The sequence below is a fragment of the Bactrocera latifrons genome, unplaced genomic scaffold (genome assembly GCF_001853355.1).
Source record: "Bactrocera latifrons isolate USDA-ARS-PBARC rearing strain unplaced genomic scaffold, ASM185335v1 scaffold_91, whole genome shotgun sequence".
Classification (NCBI taxonomy): Eukaryota; Metazoa; Arthropoda; class Insecta; order Diptera; family Tephritidae; genus Bactrocera; species Bactrocera latifrons.
The window spans coordinates 986,559-1,012,183 of NW_017537612.1; the positions used below are offsets into that span (position 1 = coordinate 986,559).

General features: G+C 38.1%; 5 protein-coding genes across 12 annotated transcripts in view; 1 reads left to right on the top strand and 4 right to left on the bottom strand.

The window, feature by feature from the left end:
- Window positions 1-1,227: 1,227 nt before the first annotated feature.
- Window positions 1,228-7,066, bottom strand: LOC108977530. Its single transcript, XM_018947245.1, has 7 exons — window positions 6,535-7,066; window positions 6,302-6,473; window positions 6,045-6,224; window positions 5,008-5,132; window positions 2,910-3,199; window positions 2,550-2,847; window positions 1,228-1,571 (listed from the first exon to the last, which is right to left on the bottom strand). Exons 1-7 carry the CDS (start codon window positions 7,064-7,066, stop codon window positions 1,228-1,230), a joined length of 1,941 nt encoding a protein of 646 aa, XP_018802790.1.
- A 5,214-nt stretch (window positions 7,067-12,280) lies between these two features.
- LOC108977581 lies at window positions 12,281-16,492 on the bottom strand. Its single transcript, XM_018947322.1, has 8 exons — window positions 16,237-16,492; window positions 16,008-16,167; window positions 15,684-15,945; window positions 15,474-15,612; window positions 15,291-15,420; window positions 14,552-15,229; window positions 12,923-14,215; window positions 12,281-12,488 (listed from the first exon to the last, which is right to left on the bottom strand). Exons 1-8 carry the CDS (start codon window positions 16,490-16,492, stop codon window positions 12,311-12,313), a joined length of 3,096 nt encoding a protein of 1,031 aa, XP_018802867.1. The 3' UTR covers window positions 12,281-12,310.
- Window positions 16,493-19,568: 3,076 nt separating this feature from the next.
- On the bottom strand, window positions 19,569-20,926 carry LOC108977557 (triosephosphate isomerase). Its single transcript, XM_018947284.1, has 3 exons — window positions 20,818-20,926; window positions 20,123-20,722; window positions 19,569-20,038 (listed from the first exon to the last, which is right to left on the bottom strand). Exons 1-3 carry the CDS (start codon window positions 20,875-20,877, stop codon window positions 19,832-19,834), a joined length of 867 nt encoding a protein of 288 aa, XP_018802829.1. The 5' UTR covers window positions 20,878-20,926; the 3' UTR covers window positions 19,569-19,831.
- Window positions 20,927-21,897: 971 nt separating this feature from the next.
- Window positions 21,898-24,858, top strand: LOC108977580. The gene is made up of 3 exons (XM_018947320.1): window positions 21,898-22,469; window positions 24,312-24,457; window positions 24,545-24,858. The coding sequence occupies exons 1-3, from the start codon at window positions 22,175-22,177 to the stop codon at window positions 24,770-24,772; spliced, it is 669 nt and encodes a 222-aa protein (XP_018802865.1). The 5' UTR covers window positions 21,898-22,174; the 3' UTR covers window positions 24,773-24,858.
- Window positions 24,857-25,625, bottom strand: part of LOC108977579 — a 22,609-nt gene continuing 21,840 nt past the window's right edge. For all 8 annotated transcript variants that reach the window (XM_018947319.1, XM_018947318.1, XM_018947312.1 and 5 more), the window contains 2 exons: window positions 25,307-25,445; window positions 24,857-25,239 (listed from right to left, as the gene is read on the bottom strand). In XM_018947319.1, coding sequence (XP_018802864.1) covers window positions 25,109-25,239; window positions 25,307-25,445 — 270 coding nt within the window. In that variant the 3' untranslated portion in view covers window positions 24,857-25,108. The remainder of the gene's footprint in view (window positions 25,240-25,306; window positions 25,446-25,625) is intronic.

Consider the following 25,625-nt stretch of genomic DNA (forward strand, 5'->3'; position numbering starts at 1 on the left):
TAATTTTTGAAAACACTCTACAAAAAATTTACAAAATTCACACCACACAAAAACTATGATGAAAAAAAAAATATGTCAACTAAGTTAAGTGCTAGTTATTAATTATAAAAAATAAAAATAAACCGTAAATAATTATAAAAAATGTTTAAGCATTACTTTGATAAAAGCAGAGGGGAACAATTTTTCACAGTTACTCAAAAAAAACAATTTGTTTTTTAAGTTCTAGCATTTAACGCCGAGAAGGTTTTTGTATGTTCGTAAAAAGATGATAAATAGCAGTCTATATTTTCTTTTCGTACAGTACCTAAATTAGTTTTTCTTCTGCTTTGTAACAGTTTTGTCATTTTATGCATTTAGTTTCTTTGAAGTGCTCGTTGTTTACAAAAAAAAAAAAAAAAAAAAAAAAAAAAAAAAAAAAAAAAAAAAAAAAAAAAAAAAAAAAAAAAAAAAAAAAAAAAAAAAAAAAAAAAAAATCAGACAATTTTTGCAAAGTATGTTATGCTAGTATATTAAAGTAATTAAAAATAAAATTACAATTTACATTCAATTAAAATTTTTTTCGAACTTATATAAATGTGTATGTATTTGATGTTCACTTGTTTTTAAAAGTACATTTTGCGCAGTAAAAATATGTATGATTGTTTTATTTCGTTGGAAATTTTTTGTAAAGAGCGGCGTTTATAAGTAGAAAACAAATTGTTGCAAAGCTTACTCACAAATATTAAGTAATTAAAAAAAATTTTTTTTTCATAAAAAAAAACAAAAACTTTCTCAGCGTTTATGGTTTTAAAACAAACCCCTACATTCATTACCAAATCTATAACCAAGAATTAGTAAATTTTTAATACTTTCTAGAAATAGAAAACTTCAAAATAAATAAAAATATACAAAAAAAAAAAAACTTTGAACTCTGCAAATTTAGTTGTTACTGCTAACTGTTATTTAATGCATATTAATATGTGGCAATTTTTTCACTCTTTTATTCATTAATCAACATTTAATAAAGCAATTTTTTTTTATTCGCACTTATTTTTTTATCATTATTTCTGTTTTGGCAATATTCTACACATAAATACATATAAAATTATGAGTTTAATGCTAAATAAATATTAATTGAATCGTAAATTGTAATAAAAAACATATTGTGGTTTTTATTTCAAGCGGAACTTAGTAAAAGTAAGTATAAAAATATTTTTAATAAATTAATTATAAAGAACAATTTTGAGGTTATGTAAATTTCACATGGTTGCTTAAGAGCTCGGTTAGTTCACTTGCCGGATTGGCCCAGTGGCATGTGGGATAGGCGACAACACAACTCGTACTCGTATGCGTTTTGCCCGCCTTTAGCGCTTTTCGCAACTCGCCGTAAGGCGCGAACACATCCAACATCCATGAAAAGCTCGTCAAACCATCGATGATTTTTTGCATGCTGGTCGCCTGTCCGTGACGCACTTTTTGACTGGATTCCTGCAGCATCAGGCAAATGGCTTTTTGCACGCAAGCACCGATGTCGATTTTATTATCCAAGAATGTCTCTTCGATGCGTTCGAAAAGGCTTGGTAGTGTGGTCTCTGTGGCAGGAAAATCGGTGGTTGTATAAAAATATCTTAGAAAATATATACAACTTTTGTTTTTTTAAATATTCTAATTATCAATATTTAGGTGAGTATGACCACTTTTTTGTGGGGTGTGCGCCCAAATTCGGCTGGGACAAGAATTCAAGTTAGAGGAGAAAGGTGATTCAGTTACTCCGCAGTAGTCATCATCAAACTACTGACACGAAATAGCCGTGAAAAAAAAATATATTTATGTATGTGACAATTCATATATAGAAAATTATACCACTATTCGGCACCGTTCGCGGCAATTCGGGTTGACATATGGAACGACTTGACGCATTTTATGTCGAGATCTTAAATTGAAAGCGTACAAGATACGCTCGACCTTCCCAAGTGACAACGCTCCGCTCTATGGGCTCTTGAAAAGTTCTAAGAAGATCCGACCTTTACTAGCCAAATTTTAGTCAGCGATAAGGTCCTTTTCTGACTCCATGGGTAGGTAAACAAGCAAAATTGCAGCATTTGGGACGAAGAGCAACCTGAAGAGATTCAAAAGCTGCCATTTAAACAGCGGTTTATGTTGTTTGTGAGCCGGTGGAATCATCGGTCCATATTTCGTCAAAAATGATGCGGGTGAGAATATAACCGTCAATGGCGACCGACTATTTGACACCTGAAATTGAAGCTCATGATCTTGGCGAAATGCCAGAGAATGTTCCTTCGAATGATAATAGACATTATCCATTGAATTTGAACTTTCTGTGTAGTAGGTAGGGAGCTTAGAAATGGACCCCGCCTTTAATTGAAGAATGTAGGTGCTCGGAGTTAAAGACATGATATCGCTCCACTTTTTTTATGAATTGCCATTAAATTTTGAATAACAAAGACTTAAGAGTCTGAATCAGAAGCGCACATTCGGATTACACTACAGTGAAGCCGGCATTCCACACACGAGTTACTCACATCCATAGAAATGCCAAATCATCTTACCAATTCGCTCGCCAGTGCCGTTTTTATAGACTAAACGGAAATGATCGAAAAGATTTTTAGCGTCGTAAAAATTATTTTTTGAATCAGCGTAACGTTTCTCTCTCTTCTTTGTTTCTTCCTCAGTAAATATTTTCTTGTCTGTGTTTTTGATGCCATTTTCCAAATATATCGTCTCTTCATCTTCAGCCGAACGTCCTTTGAGAAAACGAAGTGAACGCAGAAGATGCGCCACAAACAAGCTTCCACCGGCCATTAGACCACTGGTTACCAAAGATGCTGTATTGATGTTCACCATAGCCTGCAAATAATACAAAAATCTGCATATATTGGCAGCACAATATTTCACGCGATTAATATTACCGGAGAGTTGCCGTACTTGTCTACATAACGCTTAATTGGCACTTTAAGGAAAGGCAATTCGAAATCCAGTCCCATCGCCACATCGTCACCGAGCGGACGAAATGAGAAAAATCTGTTTGGTCCACTGCGATCGGTTGGTAAGAAAATATTGGCAGCGTCCTTTGCGTAAGCCGCCAATGGCAAAAGCGCCACTATTAAAGCATTAAGCAGCATATTGGCCAGAAATACCCGAAAATATTTTGAGTTAAACTGTAATTTTTCACGTGCCTTGGTTGTTGGTCTAAGCGCTTCTACAAGAAATTTCGTGGAGAATTTGGTTATATATGCGGCCGAAGTAAGGAAATGCTTTACATTTCAACATATGGGTGACATGCTCTGCTGCTTGTCTGAAGCACATATTAATTGGACTGAAAATTTTGGTTATCTGCGTTTGTACTACTTTGTTCGGGTAATCACATGTAATGGGTCCATATTAAGTGCAGTTATTTAAGAGGTGAGCTAATTCCTATTTGTTATGTATTTATCGCCTAGTTTTTTTGGGTTTTTTTATGAGTCAACTAAGTGTGTGACGATTTCGTGGAGTGACTCAACTTTTGATTTAGATATGAATGCATTCAGTCTTACACGTATGTATGTATGTATGTATATACATTAAGTACAATTGAAAGTAATTTGCATAAAATGTCATGAGGGTTGTGCAAAGTTTGATGTCAAAGTCAGTTTTAAATAGAATGTAGGAAGAAATAATGCGCTTACATTCAATCACTTAAATAAGTAGGCACCATAGCATGGTTAAGGAATTTCGAACAAAACTTTGTAGATACTCAAAATAACTTACTGTTATTCTTTGCAGCTGTCGAGTATAATCAGCATATAAAAATAAGAAAATTAGTCTGGGCGAGCGTTTTTTGTGAAAACGAAATACTAATTTTGTGAGAAAGTGAACAAAAAATTATTCTAAGTATTAATCATTGTATTTTGTTCACACATTTCGACCACCTTTCTGACATTTTGTGGATGCCAAGCAAATAGAAAAGTTCGTCTTTTGAAGCAAATCAATCAGACTCCAAGTTTTCGACTTCTGCGTAGGAATCGAAGGGCTGCTCAGCCAATGCGATGGAAACAAATGTTCTTCGGAAATAGACAAGTCTTGTGAATACGGCGGGTTGGGTAGCAGCTCCCAGCGAAGTACTTTGATTGTAACCTCTACCGATTTTGCTCTATGTGCAGGTGCAATGTGGTGGAAAAAATTACTTTGTCGTGTCTTCAGACCCATTATGGTAGATTTTTAATCAATGTATGGTTCGAATTGATTATTTGTTGTCTACAGCGATTAGCATTAACATTTTCATCAAGTTTTAGAAGTTCATGATATACCACACACTTCTGATGCCACCAAACACAGAGCATTGACTTCTTACCGAATCGATCTATTTTTGCAGTCGATGTTGATGGTTCTCCCGTATTAAATCATGATTTTCTCCATTTAGGATTCTTAAAATAAATCCATTTTTCATTGCCATTGACGATGTAAACCAAAACTGATTTTCTTTCGTGCTTTTGAATTGAAAAACAGCAAGACTTTGTTTATAATTTCAAACATCTTAATTATTCCTTCAAAATCTGAATCGTCCTCTCAAACAAATCCCCCTTGGCCACAATACACTTATGCCATATTTTTTATAATTTTCGAAACAGTTGTTGAAGTCAATTCTCGGAATAGCCTTCTATGTGCGTAGCGATACACGTTTAATGTCATCAATTTACCCAAAACGGTTTTCCCGGAGCGGTCGTTTAAGTTTGCTGAATAGCCAGAAGTCTAGTATTTATGTCAAGATATTGATTCACGAAGAATCAAAGCGGTATGCGATGTTGCATTGTCGTGATGCAAAAACCAAAAGTTGTCTGCTTTAATTCCGGCTTCTGTAACGAATAGCTTCGCGCAAACGACGCATAACACTCGAATGGTATTGTTTTTTGACAGTTTGGCCGGTCGGAAGAATTTCAGAATACAGCACACGTCGATAAATCGAAAACTGTGTAAACAAAACCTTGATTCTTGACCCGCTTTAAAGTGATTTTTTCGGTTTCGCCTCACCTTTGCCACAATATTCAGCAGAGGGATAGTGTTTTTCCGAGTCGTAAACATAGATACAAGACTCATCGCCACTAATAAAATGTTTCAAGAAATCCTGGCAGTCGAAAAGCATTGTTTTGCAAAAGCTGTTTCTGAAAAAAATTTTACGATTTTGGAACCAATCTTCCTTTTACTTTTCTTAGGGCCAAACGGTTTTTCAAAATGGGCTTCACTGATCTGATGGTCTGATATTCTAACAGTGGCGAAAAGACCTCTGCTGTTAATCGTCTAGTCTCAAGCAACATTTTCTTTAGTTTTTTATTCATGTGTTCATCATCAGTTGAATGACCGTTCTGAACGTAGTTCGTCGTCAGCTCTCCCTGGTAACCCTCTTTGAATAATTTGTCCAATTAAAAACACTTGCGACAAACAATTATCACTGAAGGTCTTCTCCAACATTTTGTATGCTTCGGCACCAGCAATTTGTTTCCGCACATAAAATTTAATGAAACTTCTTTGCTGAATAATTTCACTCACTACTTCAGAAAGACAAGCGTATACTAAACACTAAAGATTATTCTGATGTGATACTTGGCACAGAAGCTAAAAAAAAAAATTTGACGAATGACATGTTTTCGCACGAAAGTTCAATTAAAAAGTCTTACTAGTTTTTGCTCACAATAATATGAAGAAATAGAAATACTTCGAAACCAGTATCTTATAGCAAACTTTAAATACTATTATCACTTAAGGTATCTAATCAGTAGAAACGGGTATATATTGCAATATACGGCAAAATAAACTACCCAAGTCTTAGCCTTAGTATTAACGATTGTTTTATAAAAAAAGCTGCCGAGTATGAAGTGATTTAGGTAAAAAATAAATAAATATATATTTTTGGCACTTAAACTCGTACAAGAAAATGTATAAAAATCATATACTATTTCAAGATTATAAAAATATTACAACAACTTTTCAATAATCTTTTTTTTTTCAATTTCTTTGACAACCATAGCGGAACAAGCACAACTTGAATGTGTTGTCACTGAAACCACTACAGCTGTCTTCCAAAATATCCAATCAGAAACTTCTTTGCTATTTCCCAAGCTTTATTCTGCAATTTCCGCCATTCACAATCGCGATAAACGAGCTCACAGCTAGTGTCAGCGTGCGCACGACCTGTGTCTATAGCATTTTGCAAGGCGGTGCCATTCAAATAGTTCTTCAGCAAATCCAAACTGAGCGCCAGGAAAAACAAAAGAAGAGTAGTCAAATAGTTAAAGTTATTTGGTCTGCAGCATGCCATTTAACAAACCTGATGAGCCCATCGACTATGCGATCAGTGGGCGAACCCAGTCCTGCGCGTACACCTGTTGTGGCTTGTTGCACATAATTGCAGATCGCACGCTGAGCGCAAACGCTCACATTTATGTGGTTTACATGTAGATTGTGCTCCAAAGCATTTAGCATATCGTGACCTTTAATAACTGAAGGTGAAGAAATATATCTATTTCAAATAATATACCTTATATAATGACGAGTACTCACTGGATTTCGTCACTGTATCGCTCTGATCGGACGCGGGCGCATAGCTGGCGAAATTGAAGTCATCCATGAAGTCAGCAGCACGCGTGGCTTTTTTATAACCATATCCAAGTAACGTGGGCGTGGTTACGGTTTTTAAAATTACCGCAATGATTGCGCCTACAATTGCGAAACCACTGCTGATCAACAATGTATCCGAGTTCAAATCGGCTAATTTGCGAAAAGCCGCTTGTGTGATTTGTACACTGCGCGCGATCGGTACACGCAGGAACGGTATAATAAACTCCAGATTGATGGCAAGATCTTTGCCATCAGCCTCGAAGTGTATACCACGCGGCTTGCGCTCTTCAGCTACAGTTTTGCTGAAAGCATTAGCACTTTCCTCACTGCTCACTGACTGCCTTTCCACCTCCACTGTTGGTCGGCTGGTCGATGCGCTCCAAGTGTAGCTGCTCAGCGCACGCGGTTCAAAGTCGTGAAACCGAAAGTAATGCACTACGCCACTGTCTTCACTCGATGCTTGGCGGTCAGGCATATTCGTTGTATTTGCATGATTGTTGTGACGTTTAATTCTTAAATAATCAAAGCTATTGTCATCCAGGATTTCGTGCAAAGTTTGTATGAACGTTAGCTGCAAAAGCAACAGTAATAATGGCAAAACACTGTTGGTGCGTTGGTGGCCCCTCCACCAAAGCCTCGTGTCGAAATTCGCACACATTCTCTGCGCGATGTTGTCTCGCAAACGTTTGGCGGCGATCTGAAGGCGCTCGCATGCAACACCTCGTTGTTTATATCAAGTAAAGACATAAATAAACTGTGACGATTAAATGTTGAAAATTGAAAAAGTAATTATATGTTAAAGTCGAAATTGTGTTAGAAAAGGGTGGCAAACGGTGACGATGTCTGCATTTGCGGTGTTTTCATGCTTCACGCGCACCATGCAGCTAACCTAGAGCCGACACAGTGTCCGCGTCGGTTGCAAGTGGTTTGGGTAAATTCGTGAAAATATTAATGTTTGCAATGCACAGTTTTTACAACTAAAAAATTGGTTTTTATAATAATGCCAAGTATTTGTGGAAATTTTAATGTACCGTGACTAAATAACTGTATTTTTAGTTAAGTCTTTGTAATTCTGTTCCATTAAATGATGGTTTACCTTTAGGTGTTGTAAGGTCAGCTTCTTTGCCTCAAAAAACTAAAAACAATAATATTCAGATATAGGAAAGGGACTTAGAAAACCAATTGTCGCTTGACAAGAAATAGTTTTTCATTTATTGCCATTAAAGAAGAAGATCAGGTAGTTCTCTTTGAAAAAGTCTAAGAAGATCTGCTGAGTTGATACATAAGATATGCTACGAACATTTCCTTTATCTCCTCGACAAAATTTATTTGATGGTCGAAATTCAAAACTACACATTTAATACCAGACCCCCTGGCTGCTTGATACGTATACGATTATTTATACGAAATAATTACAGGTATATATTATTATGTATTGTTGCTATTGTTATTGCAATAGTATTATCCAAAATATTGATCATCTGAAGCTTTACTATTTTCTTATCTTTCTGGTAGCTTGTGTATTCCAATCTAAAAGATTTGCGCCGGCCGACACCCTGTACTGGTGTGAATCGCATTTCAGTGGGATCGTTCTGCAGTGACCGTAACAAATGTTAGTTAGAAGGGGTAAGGTTTGAGCTATAAGGCGGATCAAGCACAACTTCGCAGCTGCTATTTAAGGTTTTAACTCGACTTGAAAGGTGAGGACGAGAGTAGTCATTATGGAAAATTATTGTCTTGTGTCTACTTGATATTGCATCAATTTTCGACAATCGCTCACTTAAGTTTGATTAATGTTCATCTGGTTTTCGAAGTTCATAATACAGTACAGCCTTCTGATCCGAACAAATAAGGAGCATAGCCTAAGCGTCGCGTCTTTGTCGTTCTTTTTGCTGGTTGGCCAGGTTTCACAAATGATTTCTTGCGTTAAATGTTGTCACAATGGATCCATTTACCATTACCAGTCACAATCTGCTGCAAAAATGGACTTATTTTTTCAGCGTTCCAGCAGTAAATCTGGCATGCGAAATCTTGACTTCAATTCATATAACATCCAGTTTCTTTGCTTTTAAATGCATCCGGCTGTTTTTAAATGTTTCGAAAAGGCGAGTCTCAAAGAGCTCTTAGAATCAGCTTTGCTTGTGTTTGGGAACAATTTTCATTCACTGATTCTACGAATTCCTCATCTTTTGGCAGCCCACGATGTTCTTCGTTTTCCAAGCTTTTAAATCGTGCAAACCACTTTTGGCACCTTCGTTCAGCTAAAGCATGTTCAGCATAAACTTCCACCAAAATACGAAGACCTTCGTCTAAGGTTTTCTACATGTTAAAGTACCAAAAATCAAAAGAATAATTTCACGCTTGAAGTTCGACTTATTCAAATGAAAGATAATTATGTTGTTTACGCTTCAAATGAATGACACACTCGTATAGTTTAGGGCCCAATATAACCTCATTTTCCCCAATGCAAACTAGGTGTGTAAATAATTGACCATTATACTATAAAGTCGTTGGGTTTTGAAACCGCTCTCGTACATCGTCAGCAAAGAATATGTACATCCAACTATAATAAGTAGCTTTACTTAACTTTTGCTTGTATTTTCAAATGATCTATCTTTTCTCTTGAACAACTTCGGAAAAGGTTCCGCTCTACAGAGTTCACGCGTAAGACGATGCATTAAAGTGATTAAGTGTTTGTTTATTAGAGAAGTGTGCAAATGTTTATGCCTTTTTGGCAAATTGGATAACAATCTCACCTGTAATATTTGCAAAAACTAAAATTAACTAGAAGATATTTTTGCACAACTATTTTGAGGACAAGTTTTCACTTGTACGGAAATTGTACCAGCGCAAAACTTGTCTTCAGTTCAGAGGTTCACTGTTCGTGGTAAATTCAGCGAATATTTCATTATTATTATATTCATCGGCCGCCAAAGGAATAAGCGCCAATTACGTAAGCGAATGTATGCCAAAAGTACCTTGGTTTACAGAAAAGTTTAGAAAGAAATTTAGTTTAGAAAGAAATTTAAGAGTATCGAAATCATGCTGTCTTTATAGAATTGCTGTATGCATAGTTCAGACAGACATTGCAGGATTGGCATGACGGTTGCTAATTATTAAAGTTATCTGAAATTCAATGGAATATAATCATCTACCGATAATCCCGCTTTTCTGAAACTAAAGTTTAAACATCTTGATTTTCACTTGGTGATGTACTTGAAATCGGAAGTTGTCAGACTCCAGGACTCCAGACACATTGTGGATATACAAATGAATGGTTTAATTCATCTTCAAGACTTATTTGGAAACAAAAAAAACTTTGTTCAAATTGTGCAGGAGTGATTTCCGGCGCGATATTGTGTCATAATACCTAGCATAACTTGACTTAGTTTTACGTAGAAAAAAAAATTATATTTCATTTTGTTTTTTAAAACTCTTCACACAAAATTAATTAACATAGCACAAGGTGAACCTTATTTGGTTCGGAAAACCCCTGATAGGTACTTTTTTCAATAGCCTCTTTTTGTCGATTCGACGCCGTTCACAGCTTCTCGAACTGTTTGATTGAACGATTTGGTGTATTTTATTTATTTATTTATTTAGTTAATTCTATGAACATTACTTCTTACAGACTAATGGAGAATTAGGATTCAAATTTGAATTCCAAAATAATTAAATTACAATTACACAGGTAGATAACTTCAATTAAAAACAAGTAAGGAAGGGCTAAGTTCGGGTGCCGCCGAAAATTTTATACTCTCGCATGATAAAGTGATAATCGAGATTTCAGGCGTAKTTGTGAACCGATTTCAGCCATATTTGGTACATGTCATCAGGGTATTAAGAAAATATTATGTACCGAATTTCATTGAAATCGCTATAGTACTTCCTGAGATATGGTTTTTGGTTCATAAGTGGGCGACGTCACGCCCATTTTCAAATTTAAAAAAAAAATCATGGATGCAGCTTCCTTCTGACATTTCTTCCGTAAAGTTTAGTGTTTCTGACGTTTTTTGTTAGTCGGTTAACGCACTTTTAGTGATTTTCAACATAACCCTTGTATGGGAGGTGGGCGTGGTTATTATYCGATTTCTTCCATTTTTGAACTGTATATGGAAATGCCTAAAAGAAACGAYTCYATACAGTTTGGTTGACATAGCTATASTAGTTTTCGAGATATGTACAAAAAAGTTAGTAGGGGGCGGGGCCACGCCCACTTTTCCAAAAAAATTACGTCCAATATGTCCCTCCCAAATGCGATCCCTTGTGCCAAATTGCATTTTAATATCTTTATTTATGGCTTAGTTATGACACTTCATAGGTTTTCGGTTTCCGACATTTTGTGGGCGTGGCAGTGGGCCGATTTTGCCCATCTTCGAACTTACAGCTTGCACGGACGGACGGACAGACAGACATTCGGATTTCAACTCTACTCGTCACCCTGATCACTTTGGTATATATAACCCTATATCTGACTCTTTTAGTTTTAGGACTTACAAACAACCGTTATGTGAACAAAACTATAATACTCTCTTTAGCAACTTTGTTGCGAGAGTATAAATAGAATTGAGGGTATTAATGAAGGATGCCTTAGAGTGAGAAAAATCTAGAGCTTTATCGGAAATTGAGTTAAACTCAAGCATAGCACTCTTGAGAGAAGCATATTCAGCAAATTTAGTACTTTCCTTTTTATAATAAAATTAAATTGAAACCGCAGAAAATACAGCTTGTGCAAGAACTGAAGCCGCTCGAACTTGAAAAGTTCCAAGAAAATCCGATGTTTTCGTTTTTGTTCCGCGATAATGCCTATTTCTGGCTCAATGGGTTTGTAAACAAGCAAAATTGCCTCATTCGGGACGAAGAGCAATCTGAAGAGATTCAAGAGCTGTCATTTCATTCACAAAAACCACGGTTTGGTGTGGTTTGTGGGCTGGTGGAATCATCGGTCCATATTTCTTCAAAAATAATGCCGGCGAGAACGTAACCGTCAATTACGACCGTTATCACGACATGATCGACACGATCTGAAATGTAGCCTCGGCCAACGTTCGAAAGAGATAATCTTCAATGAACGCAATAGATCACTCTTTAATAGACCTCTTAAATTTCAAATGGTTCAAATCAAGATGGAAATATATAAATAAACGATATTATTTTTGAAACATACAGATGCGGCTGAAACCATATACCACCTTACATTACAGATTAAGATTAAATTGGAGATTATTTAGTTCAACGCCATGTTCATTGCCCTCACGAACAAACGTCAGTGATTATCTTGAACAAAAATCCTATTAAATAATGTATTACATATGTCTGTTGACAACTGTTGCGAATTTTTCAAACGTTGTATTTACCGAAGCGTTTGCGAAACTGGTTAATAGTGCGAAAATTTGCATAAATATAAAAAACAACACATATGTCAATATGTAGAAACCCATATTTTTCACATATCGTATTTTTAAATGTTGTTAAGAGTTCCTTTCAAAAATATAGGATCTCCTGTCATGTCATGTTTTTACCCAATTTTAAAAATGTTTATCGAATTTCAAAGCAAAGGAAAAGTTGCCGAAACGTTAATCTGTCAAAAAAACAACAAAAAACTCTCAAGCCTTCATAGTAGAGAACACCACTACAGTGACCAGAGCTTCCACTGAAAAAATTAAAAGACTCAATTAAATTTTTTTTTTTCACTTTCCTAATTTTATAAGTAAAACAATCAACATATTCGTTCTGGACACGGATAACAACAATCGCCACACGGATAGCAGGGCGAATAGCAAGACGGATAGCAGGGTGAGTAACATGGATAATAACAGGGATCCGGTTTTCTACGACGATCAATCATACAGAGCAAAGGTGGAGGCACTTCTGTTAAACGCTCACGCCGCAGTCGCCTATACAAAGAAGTGTGTGAGTGAGAAGACAAAAATATTTATGAAAATCCGTTGTATGTTGATTTACGTTCCGTGTCCAGTTCTCGAATAGTGGAAGCCCAATCACCAACGTTTCAAGACAAAAGCATTTCCATTTGCCTAGGCGTAAATATGTTTATTAAAACATTTAACTTAAATGTTTAACTAATAATTTCGTACAAAAATTTGGAATAAGCAAAACAATTTGGCTAAATATATGGCGCCATCACTTTAAATTTATCATGTCCAATAAGTCCGGGAATGTTTGAATTAACTCAATACTTGATAAAGTGTATCTGCTTCAATTACTATTCGAAAACTGTTCGGAGCTTTTCAATTATTGCGTTTTCTTTGTTTTTTGTTTATCGGAGGTAATGAGCACAGCGTTAGGAACGCTTTGCTTTAATGGCACTTACGCTTGATATGCAGATCCTCCTGGACCACCTCCACCACTGCCAGCACCACCTTTGCCTTGCTTCAAATACTTCATCATATCAACACCACCACCGGGTATTGGTTTGCCGTCTGGACCGATTGCACCAGGACCACCAGGTCCGCCACCGGGTCCACCACCTGGGCCACCGCCTCCCCAACCACCGCGGCCACCACCACGTCCACCTCTACCGCCAGGACCCCAACCACCAGGACCACCACCTCTACCGCCGCCACGACCAAAGCCGCCTCTACCACCACCAGGACCCCAGCCACCTCGCCCACCACCTGGTCCCCAACCACCGCCACCACCTCTGCCACCGCCAGGACCCCAACCACCTCTGCCACCACGCCAGCCACCAACGCCACCGCCCCAGCCACCGCCAGGACCACCAGCCCAACCGCCTCCAGGTCCACCACCATAGCCACCCCAACCACCGCCACTGAAATCGTAATGTGCACCAGTTGCACAGTTGTATGACTTCATGAATCGGTTAGGTGGCAGTGGATACTTGGGCTGTATATTCCAATCGTTCTCCACATACTGTGTACCATGGTTGACTAAGTTCGGCTTCTTGAGACGCTCTGGTTTAATAACGCCAGCAGGTGGTGTTACACCGAAATCAAACTCCACATCCGAGTCGGTGGTGTCGGACAGCACCAGCGTGCTATTACAGCAGGGTATTTCACGCTTACGACATTCCTTACTGACCTGATACTCCAATCGCTTCTTATCCAAAAAACTTCGACAGTAGCACTCAATCACTGGCTTGTGGCAAGTACATTTGGCAAAACCCATTTGTTTGAGGCAGCGCTTCAGCTTACTCATTTCGACCATTAATGGATTTTTGGTTATTTTAAATTGTATGGGTTTCATGTTGAGGTAAGGATCGGCGCATTCCTTTAAAGCTTCGGCATCTTTAAGTGGACGCAGTGTTATAAAGTACTCATCATTCTTTTTGCAAATATGTAATGTAGGTCTTTGTACCATCTCCTCCTCACACTCTTTACCATCACCTTTACCTTGATCGCGATATGCGTATTGGGAGACGCGTATCGTATCGGCTGGATAATCTTTTAGGAAGAATCTCATGATCTCTTTAATTGGTTTGCGTATGGCGCCCGGCTTCCAACCACGTCTTTTGCCACTCGTATCCAAATTCCATAACCAACCCATGTTACGTGGTACATTCTTTTTGCCAATATTAAAGCCGTTGACGCACTTCAGATGGCGAGCGTCCTTGATTGGAAAAGAGCGATCGCCGCCATACGTATAGCTGGGGAAAGAAGTTATAATTATATCAGGTTAAGATATATTCTAGTTTACAGTAAAACACGCTTAAATTCCTCATGAAAAATACGAGCTTTTTGAGGTACAAAGGCGTTTGAGGTACTTAAAAGAGCCCGCTTAAGGCTGCCCGCAGCGTGGACTCCTACAGCTGAACCAAGCGCGTTTTCTCATTTACGCAACATGCGCATTAAGGCTAGGCACGGCTCTGAGCATACATTCTGCGGTTACCCTTAATTCTTCAATGGGTTCACTAAGTCTCGAAATGGTTACTTAAGCGAATTTTAGTGAATTTCCAAATGAAATATTAGTCAATTGTACTTACGCTTTTTTATCCCTCTTGGTTTGCTCGGGTTCATTCGGTTTAAGTCTCATGCGAGTTTTTTTCTTCCGCCTGGATGGTTGCTCCTCTTCTTGTGGACTTCTCTTCTGTTTGCCTGCTTTATCAGCACTGTCTTGTGGTGCGCGTTTCTTTTGGACGCCGCCTGAGCCCTGCAACTCTTTTTCGCAGCGCTCATCTTGTTTGAAGGGTTTATACTGTGCCTTCTTTATATCATATAAATCTCTTAGCTCAGAAAAAACGCGTGCTAGGTACGGACGACAGTCTTTACTGCTGGTCTTGCATACATTGAACATCTCATCCGATTCACACTTGCCACAATCCGGTTCTGGTTCTTCTGGCGGTCGCGGTGGCTGAAAGATATCCTCACATAGCTTACGTATGCGGCAATGAGCGCAAGTCTTGCCATTTTTACAAGTACAGCGACATTCTTTTTTTTCCGCGGCTGATGGCATTTCGCCGGCATCATGACGACAGCAGTCGCTTAACTTCTGATCGGTGCCACTCGATTGTTTGTCCAAGTACTCTTGTAGTATTTGATCGGCGGTCATTTTCTCATTGTATGCCTTCTCCTCTACATACGGTACCGGCTTGTAGCCACATTTCGGACAACATGCAAGTTTCGGTAGCCAAGAGATATTCTCTTTGCAGACTGGACAAAGTCTACAAAATTAATGAAGTGTCTTAGCAGTTTCAATAACAAACGAAATAGACGTGTTTTTACCTCGGCGTGTGCATCACAGTCTGGTTAGTATTCGGCGCTGCCTGTGGACAAATGTTAACGAGTTTTTCGCCGGCGAACGCGCCATTCTCCGAGTGTTGATTGGCGAAGCAAGAACATGGAAATCGGCAATCTATACAATAAAACAATATCACTAAAATCCCCAACTAACGAACATACGCTTACCTGAACTATCCCTAGTACTACTCGAGGAATATTTATTGTCATGCGGACATTCGCGTATGTGGGTGCTTGCCCGGCACGAGCGCTTATCGTTCGCCGCCGCTATGGAATCGATCAGTTTCTGATATGTGTTGGACATTTTCTAGAAATTTTAACAAGCGCTCAATATTATAAACAACTTGACGTCGGTATTTCAAAGGCAAAGGCACAAACCTTCAATTCGCAGCATTCCGTATTGCCGCAGGTATTTAGCACATCGGGCGTCGGCACCAGTCGTCCGTTGATCGCACGATAGCGTGACAAGTCGAGCGCTGTCGTATAACGATCGCCATCACAGGTGTGATTTGCATCGGGCAAGAGACCAGTACATTCGTCTTCTTTGGCGGTATCGCCAACCACAAAAAGAATATCATGCGGATTGATCACTTTGTCCAAGTGGTGACGAATATCATCGCGATCGGTCATGAAGTCATCGCTAGCGGAGATATATAAAACAATTTAATATTGTGGCTAAAACAGTCGTTCGCCGTGATTTACCAGTTTTCTTGGCATTTACATTGCAAGCGCACGATCACCTCAACAGTACCGACTTTGTCCTCGTCGAACATGATCTCACACTCATCGACATGCGTAATTTCGTTTGCTGCGTCGGATACTTTATTAAGCACCGAAGGCGGCCAAATCATCGCACCGGAGCCTATGAACATAGAATATATCATATGAATAATATAAACTCCATGAGCGTCTCCACCTCCGATTCACTTGCCTACAATGACGTTGTCATATTTGATCGTTAGCTTGAGTGGACGCGCCTCCATGTCGGCGCGCAGCTCATCCGGCGTCGACTCGAATTCATAACTGCGTCCGGAGCGAAACTCGGCCACATTGATACGGCTGGCGGTGATGCTCAGCGAGACGTTGTTGTAGTTGACGTCGACAGCGAAGAGATTAGGATCGTCATATTTTTGCATAGGCGTATCAATACGCACCACGATTATATCGAATATGTAACCTGTGACCATTTTGGTGTGTGGCGCCCGTCGTTTGCGTTGCCGAGAGTTCTTGCCTCACACTGCAATTTCGATCATTTAATATTGGTGTTTACTGTAATTGAAAGCTTGAGAGTTGCTGGAAAGTTGTCCCCACTGTTCTTTTTATTTTTTAATTTTTTTATTCGGAATTTTCTTTATGAGCTCCTTAAAACGCTGGCTTTAAATTTTTGTTTTTTTGTTTTTGTAGTTGTTGCAACGAATATGGTTTTCGAAAGTAAATACCCGATAACTTTCGACAAATTTTCTAAAAACGTATACAATATATTTAATAAATCGAAAAAATTCTTATTTAAAATATAATTTTTCACACAACTTAATTGTAATTTTTTCAATTATTTTGAGAGAAATGAAAACAAATCCAATGTTATCAAAATCTATGCCATAAATCGAAATCCAAAGTGATTTTATAGAGATGAGTGTCGAGTTCAGTTGACAGAAGACACGTATATAGCAGTTCTCGAGCGAATGTGAACTACGTAACCTTAAACTCTGACTATATGGCACGTTCACCGTACCCCAGACTAGATAACTGCAAGTATGATTTCTGTGAAACCATCTCTGCAGAAACTGCTTAGAGCAGAAACGTCGCAACCTCAAGGGAAAATTCCTGCAATATGATGAGGTACTGGATTATATCGACCGAATTTCTATCGCGCCTAACTTCATATAACTACAGAACACCGTTCCCAGCAGACCTATTAACGCCTTCTTTGACTCCATTCCAATGAATGACGTCCTTATAAGCGTGAAACCAAAAGTGACTCACAACATTTACGTCTGAATACTGCTAACTCTTTTGGATCAATCGCGTATGTTTTGTCCATGCAAACATCCCGGTAGTATTGCCGGGTGAAAGCTCAAAATAAACGATCCCTTTAAAATCCCATCGAACAGACAACCTAACCTTCTTTTAGGTGAATATCGGCCTTTGAAGTGGTTTGAGCTGGTTCATCTCATTTCGACCATCATCTCTGGCGTTTATATTCATTAAAAACCCATAAAAAGATGATCGACGCACACTGGCTCTTCGACGAATTCAAAGCTGCTTTTGACTTGACGAGAAGGAGCTGCCTTTATTTCGCTATGTCTGAATTTGGTATCCCTGAAAAACCAATACCAAAAACCTGCTTTAAGATCGGCGAACCTCTCCGAGCCGTTTGATACCAAACGAGGCAACTCCTTATCATCCTATCACCTACTTCTTCAATTCAGCTGCAGAGCTGAATAGAGAAGGTACAATCTTCTATAAGAGTGAACAGGTATTGGCGTATGCCGGTAACATAGATTTCGTTGACCATAACAACAGCGCCGTTAGTTATGCTTTCGAGACTGGATAAAGAAATGAAGCAAAAGGGTCTGGTGGTGAATTAGGGTAAGACGAAATATCTCCTGTCCTCAAGCAAAAAGTCGTCGCACTCGCGACTTGCTCTCATGTCACTGTTGATAGTCATAACCTCGCCGTCGTAGATAACTTCGTCTATCTTAGAACCAGCATTAACATTAACAACAAGGTCAGCCTCGAAATCTAGAATTTCTTTTGCGAATAGGTGCTACTTTGGACTGAGTACGAAATTTAGAAGTAAATTATTTTCTCGACAAACAAAGGCCAAACTCTACAAGCCTCTCTCAGCGAATCAAGATGCAGCGGCTGAGCTACGTAGGTAATGTTATCCGCATTGATGGGAGTACTCCAGCTTAGAAGCTATTCGATTCAATACCCGCCGGAGGAAGTAGAGGAAGAGAAGATCTCTATTCCGTTGGAAAGACCTGGCTACCCCTGGAATCTGCAATTGAGGCCAAACAGCGAAAAGAAAGATCCACTGGCGCGCTGCTCTAAACTCGGCTATAATCGTGTTAGCGGTGTCTACGCCAATAAAGAAGAAGAACAAGAACTTTCGTTCGAAAATTTGAATATTTCAGTCTCTCGAGTTGTTATTTCACAAATTGCTCGGCCAACAAATTTATTCACATTGGCTTCAGGAGACCTTCCTGGTTCTAGTGCATCCAAACAAAAATTATTCCAAAAAATTTAAGAAACTTTTTTATAAAATAATAACCACCTCTTTGCATACCCCAACAAACAAACTTCAAACAAATAATCGGAACCCAGGAGAGCAACACGTTTCACGAACTCTCTCTGAAGTGATTCCGATGGCAAACAGCAAAAGACTGTCCACTCGACAACTTTTTTTTTACGAAAATTCTTCAACAATAAAAACAATAAAGATATTGTCGAAGAATTAATCGGATCCAGGACTGTAAAATGGCGTAAAATAAATCTTTCTATGCCGCCTCCTCTGTCTCTGCTCTTTGTCGGCACCAATATCCACCCTTTTAAGCCTCTAGCCCATGCAGTCACATACTTGGTAATATAAAAAATATGCAATTCGAGCAAAGCTGCTAACTGCTACTACAATACCAACAACATCAGCAGTATTTTTCAGTTCACTCTTCACTCAGTTGATGAGTTGTTAGAACTATAACATTCACTTTTTTTAGCATCTCCAGAATTTAAAATAATATTGCAAAGAAATACAAATTAGTTTGCTTCCTCTTTACTGACGTGAAGAAATGCATGTATTCATTTGTTGCTCTTTGAACATTGCATAATGCCTACATTGTCATATACACCTATACATATGTATGTATGTATAGGCATCAGCAAATTATTATCGCTCTCGTACAACACGTAATCTTGAAAATAAATATGTGTGTATGTGTGCACACATAATAATATGTTACTTTTGCTGAAAATATTTGTATGTTTTATCGCGTCATGATACGACGCATGTGCATGAGTATGTATGCACATACATACATGCGTAGTATATTTGATATATACTTACACATATATATATGTATGTGTATACGGCAAAGCTTTTTATTACCGAAGTGCAAAAACAAGTCAAATCCAATTTTTAAATTTAAAACTCTTAACAACATTTATTTAATAATCTAAAATTAAATTCCAGCATTTTCTTCTAGTATAATAAATATACACAGAAGGATGAGTTGTTCCACATACTACAATGGTACGCTAGGTATACATCATTAAATTTTCATAATTTTTTTTTTTTTTCTTTTCCGACATGATAAAGTGAAAACTTTTCTAATTATGTTTACTCCTAACAGCAATTCTGCATTCACTTAGCTTAGCTACGCAAATTGCTAAGCCAAATCATAAAAAAAGTTATTTGCCTTTAACAATAATATAGTCCATTAACAGTGCTTGAGATGTGAATTACATGCCTAAATTGTATTGAGTTAGCAGGCAGTCGTGTACTTCAACAGTTTTTTTTTAAGAGACATTTACTGTCTGGCATTGACGATTTGCACGAATTCGGGCTTCAGAGAAGCGCCGCCCACCAAGAAACCGTCGATGTCGGGCTTTTTAGCCAAGTCCTTGGCATTGGCACCAGTCACGGAGCCACCATATTGGATGCGTAATGTGGCAGCGACTTCCTTAGAAATGTTCTCAGTCAACCATTGACGAAGGTAGGCGTGCACTTCTTGTGCCTGCAAAGACAAACGCACACAAATAAAATATATAAATTAGTTTATATAAAGGAACATTTTGAAATGTTTGTTGCATGAACAAACCTGTTCGGGAGTAGCGGTTTTGCCTGTGCCAATGGCCCACACTGGCTCATAAGCTACGACAACATTAGTCCAGTCCTTCACCTTCTGTGCTATCGCACACATTTGTCTAGCGACAACCTCTTGTGTCTTATTGGCTTCACGTTCGTCCAGAGTTTCGCCAATGCATGCGACTACTTTCAAACCAGCTGCCAAGGCATGTTCGACCTTCTCGGCAATGAGTTCATCGCTCTCCTTGAAGATTTGGCGACGCTCCGAATGTCCCAGAATAACCCAACCGGCACCGGTGTCTTTAATGATAGCGGGCGAAATCTCACCTGTGAACGCACCCTTTTCTACTTTGTAACAATTCTGGGCGGCCACATTTATAGTCTCAGGTAATAGACTACGTACGTAAATGAGATATGGTGCTGGTACACCGACATACACCTGTGTGTTGGGATCTAATGGTCCGGCTGAAAGAATTTTGCACAATTCGGCGATAGATTTCTGATCGCCATTCATCTTCCAGTTACCACCAACGCAGAATTGACGTGACATTTTGTTATGTTTTTTATTCTTATCGCAACTGCTGAGAGAACGAGTAAACTGCAATGCAAAATACTGAAAATTTTTGTTTGTTATTCACTTAGTTGCTAATATAAAGTCGCTAAATGGACTGGAGGTAATGACTGGAGCAGCCGGAATTATTCACTCACTTTGCAAGAAGTTGGTCGAATGAATAACCTTGCAACGACCCTTTCGGCAGCTGTCAACATAGTTTTTTCGATTTGTTGTTGCTGTTTTCTTTAGATTTGGTACAGTACGAATAAGAAATTGGCAAATGCGACCCTTCAGTGAAAGTTAACGTGCACAAACAATGGATGGCGCTGCTGTAAGACAAACCGTTATTTGGAATATGGAATTTGAAATTAAAAGGAAAACGAAAATTTATACGCAGGTATCTGCGATTACACATTTGAAAGCTTCCGGCAATTTTTGATAATTTTTAAAACGTTTGGGGAAATTGTGCGCTATAAACTTGTGTTTTCAAAGTAATAAAGTACAAAAAGCGCATGTGTGTACACAAAGAAATTGAGTGTGAGAAAATGTTGAACGCTGGAAATGGAATACAGCAACGAGTTGACACTTTATTTTTACATTCATCTACATATTCGTTATTGTGGATGCACGACTGCGTTAAGTTAGTATTAAATTGTAACACCACAATATGCATATGTGCCCACATATATATTTATACATGTACGTCTGTATGCACATTGTTATATATGTATGTATCTATGTATATAGAGATTCAATTGGATTAATGTAACGTGAGAACTTCGCCAACAATACACAATTCAGTGACAGCGGCATGCATCTGCATTTAACCAAGTTTAAGGACAATTACATGTACCCGGCGATTCATACATAAATACATATTTACACGCATACACCCCATAAAACAACCCATAAAGCACTGATCGCTGCTGTTGGAATTTAATCCAGCGGACACATTCTTTCAGCTCGCTTACATTTTTCCTTCACTGAGTTTAAGTTCATACATTTGTATGCATGTGTGTGTTGTATATCTTTACCAAAAAAAAAAACACATGTATAAGTGTATGTAAATAATTTTCTCACCAAGATATCGTAAACAAACAATACAATTATTTTATATCTCGTATTAATTTCATTTTTATTTATTTTTTCTTATTTAATTTATTTATGTATGTAATTAAAACAGCAAACGCTTTATAGTCTGTTTTGGGTGCGCAGTTTGTCTGCGACACGCTCTCGCTTAAGATGTGTGGCGCGAAGATCGGCTCCAAATGAGTCGCCGTTCTGTTCGCGATATTACTATATATGCAAATATTCTCAGTACAGACAATGTGCAAGTTATTAATTAAAAAATTGTTGTTGTTTTAATGAAATAGAGAATGCGATGTGCCATCGGCAATCATTCATGTGACGTTTTCTTCAAAAATATCTCGAGTACGTGAAATCATTCGCAAATAATTAGTGACAAGTCAACCCACTATCAAAATTAGTGTCCACTGTAGTCCAGCCGTCACTATGTGCTGGTGTTTACGTGTCTATTGGACTGTTTTGCATAATTTGTTCACGCGATTTGTGACAGCATTTGCCGATTCCGTCTATAATAGTGATCTGTGCGCGCGTTTAATGTGCTGTTCGCATTCTACATGTTGTTTTTGTTGTGATCATTGTTTATTTTATAAACATACTGAGCGTGAAGCGCGCAAATCAAACGAAAATGACGGAGAGGAGCGTGAATTAACGCTGGCGGATATTGAAGAGGGGCAAGCCAAAGCAACCTCTCCCTTTCAACACCACGATTACGTCATAGTTGGTGAGTACGCTAGAAAGTGAGAAATTCGTTTGCTCAGCAGTTATCGAAAATCGATGGGCAGTTTTAGGAGCAAGTGTTCTTCTCTCAATAACTATACTGCCATTATTATTGCTCATAGCGGGTGTTCATATGTCAAAGTTATGACGATGTAATATGTAGAAACAGATATACAAATATATAATTATATTTATCTGTAAATTGTTAGGAACACGACTTAAATAAATATTTTTAAAGGTTTTAGCAATGTAGCAATGTGGAAAAATAATCGGAATACTAACTGGTCTCTGTCTGGTGACAGCACACGCCGTCAGAATGGGACTGAAAGATAGAGATGGCTGCAGGAAATGCTTAGAGCAGGGCACCAGGGTAACAGTGGAACATCTCTTGTGCACTTGTTCCGCATTGGCAAGACTACGCTGTAAACACGGTATGATACATTGGAGGAGGTATCGATAGTGAGGCTGCAGAGCCTGTTAAAATTCGCGTCTCTGCTCTTGGACCTAGGAACTGAACTCCATCTGGTATCGCAAAGGACCAAAACCGGTCTATACGTGGCTTTTCCACATATTTTTAAACCAAATCTTCGTCGTCGCCTACAAAATAGATCGCTTTTGAGCCAATTCTTAAATAATGAAAGCTTAATCAAGTTTTGGATACACCTTCAGTGCCTTCAACGAACGTTAATTATTTCAGTTTCGGCTAACTTTTCGGACACCAATCTCTATAATGTTGAACAGTAGCGACGGCATATTCATAATCCCACGTCTCGCCTACAGTAATGTCCCCAGACCTAATATATATATATGTATTTCCAAACTTCCTGTTGACTTTATACCACACCTGTCGGTCACTACGTTTTCGTCATCAACAGAAGTGGATGTATCACGCTCATGAGAGCAGTTTTCGATGACTTCACGATCTTTATCTGAATGCTTTGTGAACTTGTGTTCGTGATATATTATACTCCTCTAAATAATTCGGCAACATTTTAACAATTCGGCAACATTTTAACAATTCCGTAACCGCGGTTCCATCACAATTCGTCATATACATACGTACGTTCAGCGTTCAGATAAAATCCAAGTGGCGAGTGGCAAGAAATGATTCATACGGTTCAAGTAGCGCACTACTTCTGGTCTTAGACCAAGTATCCTCTGGGTAGCCAACGAACATCCGCGTGCGCTAAAGTGAGAAGGCGAACCATCCTTCGCCATTGTAGCGCTTTGAGTGTTGTATCCGCCATGTAAAAAACGCCCCCACAGAAAATGAAACAACAGCCTCGGAAGAGAATCCCCCCAGCAAACTTTGCACGTAATGTATTCATGTTACACCTCAAACATGAGGCGGTTGTTGAAAATAGAGACGGTCCGCGCCGATTTCAATAAATTCTTGGAAAAAAAGTAGGTCATCATCGTATTATAACGCTCGCTATTAGTGATACCGGTATTTTCAACCTCATTTGGAAAGAAAGAAGGTCCGATATTCGCAACAAACGGTCAGTTTGTAGAAATACGATAGCGTTACCTGAACCACACGAGGATTTGACTCACCCCAATAGCGACAGTCTTGTTTGTTTACATGAATTTGCTTAGTAATTTTGAAAAATGTTCAAGCTTTGTCTCAAAGGTTACAAAACTTACTGAGTATACTGGCAAAAATGTGACTCATATCCATAAACTGATATGGCCGCCAAGAGCTATCAAAATCATGTAATGGTAGACTTCGATAGCGTGATGGGGCCTCAAAGTTATGTTTCGATTTGTTGAAGTTGTTTTAATGTAATTCGTGGGTTTTGCTACCATCAACTTATCTTGTTTTTGTTTTTCGTACTTTCCTTTTTAGATGATATCGATGCTAATTATCTGGAAATTGAGCGCCGTAAAATTGAAACAGAACACTATTATCGTCTAGTAGATCGCGCATCTGCTGAGCACATTCTCAATTTTCGAGAAGACGGTGCCTGCTTAGTGCGACCGTTCAAAGAAGCGGTATATTTTTGCAGCAAACTTAACTCTGTTTTCAAATGTTTTACTAATCACAATAATCCGTTCTTTTCTTCATATATGGTTCTATAGGATCTGTCAATAAAATATATCGTAACGGTATATGCACAGCAGCAATATTTCCACCTCTTCATCAGACAACTAAATGGCAAAGATTCTTACAGCATCGGACAGCAAAAGCCAAATGAGAAGATATTCAAGTCACCAAGTGATATTATCGATTTTTATAGTCTTAATGCATTACAATGTACAAATAAAAATATTAGCGTATGTTTAGTATTAAAACCAATAGTTACTTAGTCATTAAGTATGCATGTAGATATATAATTTAATTGTACTTGAGATAATTTAAATTAATTTTAAGTATTTAATATTTATTGCTTACATTATAAATTAATAGAAAGGGAGTTAAGTATTATATATATATATGTATGTATGTATGTACATATTGAAAGTGAATTAAAGCCGGTTTCGAAGTAGACATTTTTTATAAATATTCGAATTTTCGTTGATAACTGTTGCACCAGAAAAAATGGCTAAATAAATTCTGCGTCAACTCGGCTGTTGGGCACTATTTTAGGCATGCTACAGTTAATTAAACTTTAATTGCACGTTTTTGGTAGTCGCAAGCTTTTACTAAGTGGCTACTATCGCTTTAAAGACACAGTGGTTGTTCTGCATCAGCGCTGGCCAAAGAAATGCTTTGATCAAGTCGGAGCGCCGATCTGATTGCGAATGCCGCTCGTGCTTTTCCGGGCGCAAGAAACCTGTTCGAAATACAAATAATATATGAAATAAAGATTTTTATAAAAAAGAAATATATTTTTTCCTTACCAAGATTGAAATCAGTATCAAGGTAATAAGGTGACTTCTGATTAATCATACGCCAAGCCAAGCGTACACAGGCGCTGACGAAGTGCGTTAGTGGTGGGCAAGACTCCAAGCAGGGATATTCGTGGAGAGTGGAAAGCACCTGTGGAATAAAAAATAATTAAATTGTTTGGTATAAAATTTGAAAAATATTTTTTAATTTAAAAGTTTTAGAACAATAAAATGTAAAATTTTGGAAAAAAATTCACAAATTTTAGATTAAAAATTCAATGTTCAAATTTTAGTTCCACTTTTGGGATTAACAATACAATTTGAAAAAACT